The following is a 1,860-nucleotide window of genomic DNA, read 5'->3' as shown; positions in this document are numbered from 1 at the left end:
GGGACAGAAAACCTCCTGCGTTCGTACATTACGGGGCTGTAAGACTATAGGGACACCACACTGAAGGAGGGCAGCTGGGAGAACTGGCCTTCACTTTCTGCTTAGCCATCGTTCCGTATTTCTGTCCTTGTTGTCGGGGAGCCAAACGGAGACCACGACCGGACTTTAATAGCTCCCTTTAACCAGCGCTCACAGACTCTGCTGCCTTATGAAGCTGCAGGCTCAGTGAATCTACACTCCCCTGGCTTATATCTCAAAGTACAACGCTGCATTTTGACCCTGTGCCCTCACACTGCACACACAAACACGCTCCGTGCTCGGCCTGAGGAATGTGCAGGTCGTGCTCTGCTGATGCAGGCGTCTCGCTGGAGGTCGGACGTCCAACGCGCTGCGCCAACTGCCGGCTGTTACTCTATCCTGTCCCGGGTGTCTGATTCTCACAATCAAACGCTCGCAGCTGAGTCAAGGGGCCGCTACGCAAGCACTGTGTAATGTCAAAGCTCAGTGAAGTGGTCCAACAGCCTGCAGGAGAGGTTTCAGGTGACCGCAGTCAGCTCCCACATTTAACACACAAACCCCCAAACACATCATCTGGTTGCAATTTAATTTAACAAGAAAGCAAACGAACAAAGCTCCGCTGCAGCTTTATTTACAGCATGAAGTAGAACGACACGTCGCCTTCCTCCACAGGGTCTCTGTCGCTTTGTTTAAGCAGGTACATCGACTCTAAATGTCAGGGTTGATTCATTATTCGCTAGGTTTGCAAAACCGGCCTGAATCTCACACGTTCAGCTCTTGTTCTGGAAACACCCAGAGACGTTTGAGTGGATGCAGCTGCTGGAATTCAGAAAAATGTGTCGCACAGACGACGACGAGTCTACGGTTTGTGACGCTCCACATTTAGTGGCTGATTTTGAGAAGAGCTGCCAGCTGCAGGGTTCACGCCGAGAACTTCATACCTTAAAATACCTTTAAAAAACAAACACAGGAGTTTTATAGGCAGGAAATAACTTCATGGTTGAATGCAACTTTTCATCTTCAGGCTCTCACCACTTATTGGAGCCGAAGACTCTGGGGGCCAAGGTGGGAACCAGGTAGTCAGCCAGGCAGAGCAGCATGACGGAGCAGGAGAGCCCAGTCAGCACCGACGGGTCCAGGTAGTAAATCAGCCTGAGGAAGAGGAAGAGGAAGACAAAGCAGCGAGTCACGGTTACGAACCAGTTTCACATCCAGCGCTCACAAAGGAATGAGGAGTATTTTGCATCATCCACTCGTGACTCGTGTTGTTGTTCATTTCCCCTCGTCGAACAGAAGCAGCTGCAGTGTTAGAAACCAGAGATTAAGAGGCTCAGTGGCCTCGGGGGGAATATAAGAGAGGAGTGTGTTAGAAAGAGTCATTCAGTAACAGGAAACAGCCCGTTAGTGCGCCAGTTGTTCCAGATTTACTCCGACTAACAAAAGATGGTTGTAGTTTAAGCTCATTGTGCAAAATCTAATCTGGTGTAATCTACAGTTTCCTTCTTGTGATGCGTTTAAGAAATGTGGGAAACAACGTTTGAACGTTTGAAGGCACTTCTCGTCTTCGTCTCGTCACACACACACACACACGTTTCCTCCGTCTCTGCAGCCAAACGTGTGTGTGTGTGTGTGTGTGTGTGTGTGGACTCACAGGAAGAGCAGGGTGGTGGCGCCCATCAGAGCTGCAGGGAACCACGGCTTCTCCCAGCGAACGACCCGATCCCCGGCCAGGATCACCTCGCCCCAACCCTGCAGCTGCTCCTCCAGCTGGGCCGTCTCCTGAGCCTGCACACACACACACACACACACACACACACAGAAACACACAGAAACACACACACA

The 1,860-nt window shown here is 51.0% G+C and overlaps 1 protein-coding gene across 1 annotated transcript in view; it reads right to left on the bottom strand.

The window, feature by feature from the left end:
• The window catches only part of LOC118322743 (ADP-ribosylation factor-like protein 6-interacting protein 1), a gene marked incomplete at its 5' end in the record, with an annotated part of 2,838 nt that extends 984 nt beyond the window's left edge, over positions 1–1,854 (bottom strand). Inside the window, 2 exons of the mRNA XM_035654510.1 lie at positions 1,051–1,170; positions 1,670–1,854. Coding sequence (XP_035510403.1) covers positions 1,051–1,170; positions 1,670–1,854 — 305 coding nt within the window. The remainder of the gene's footprint in view (positions 1–1,050; positions 1,171–1,669) is intronic.
• Between the last annotated feature and the right edge of the window lie 6 nt (positions 1,855–1,860).

This window comes from Morone saxatilis, unplaced genomic scaffold (genome assembly GCF_004916995.1).
Source record: "Morone saxatilis isolate NCDOM2014 unplaced genomic scaffold, NCSU_SB_2.0 Contig14, whole genome shotgun sequence".
NCBI classification, from domain to species: Eukaryota; Metazoa; Chordata; class Actinopteri; family Moronidae; genus Morone; species Morone saxatilis.
The sequence above is the reverse complement of the archived record's forward strand: the minus strand, read 5'-3'. Positions and strand labels throughout refer to the sequence as shown.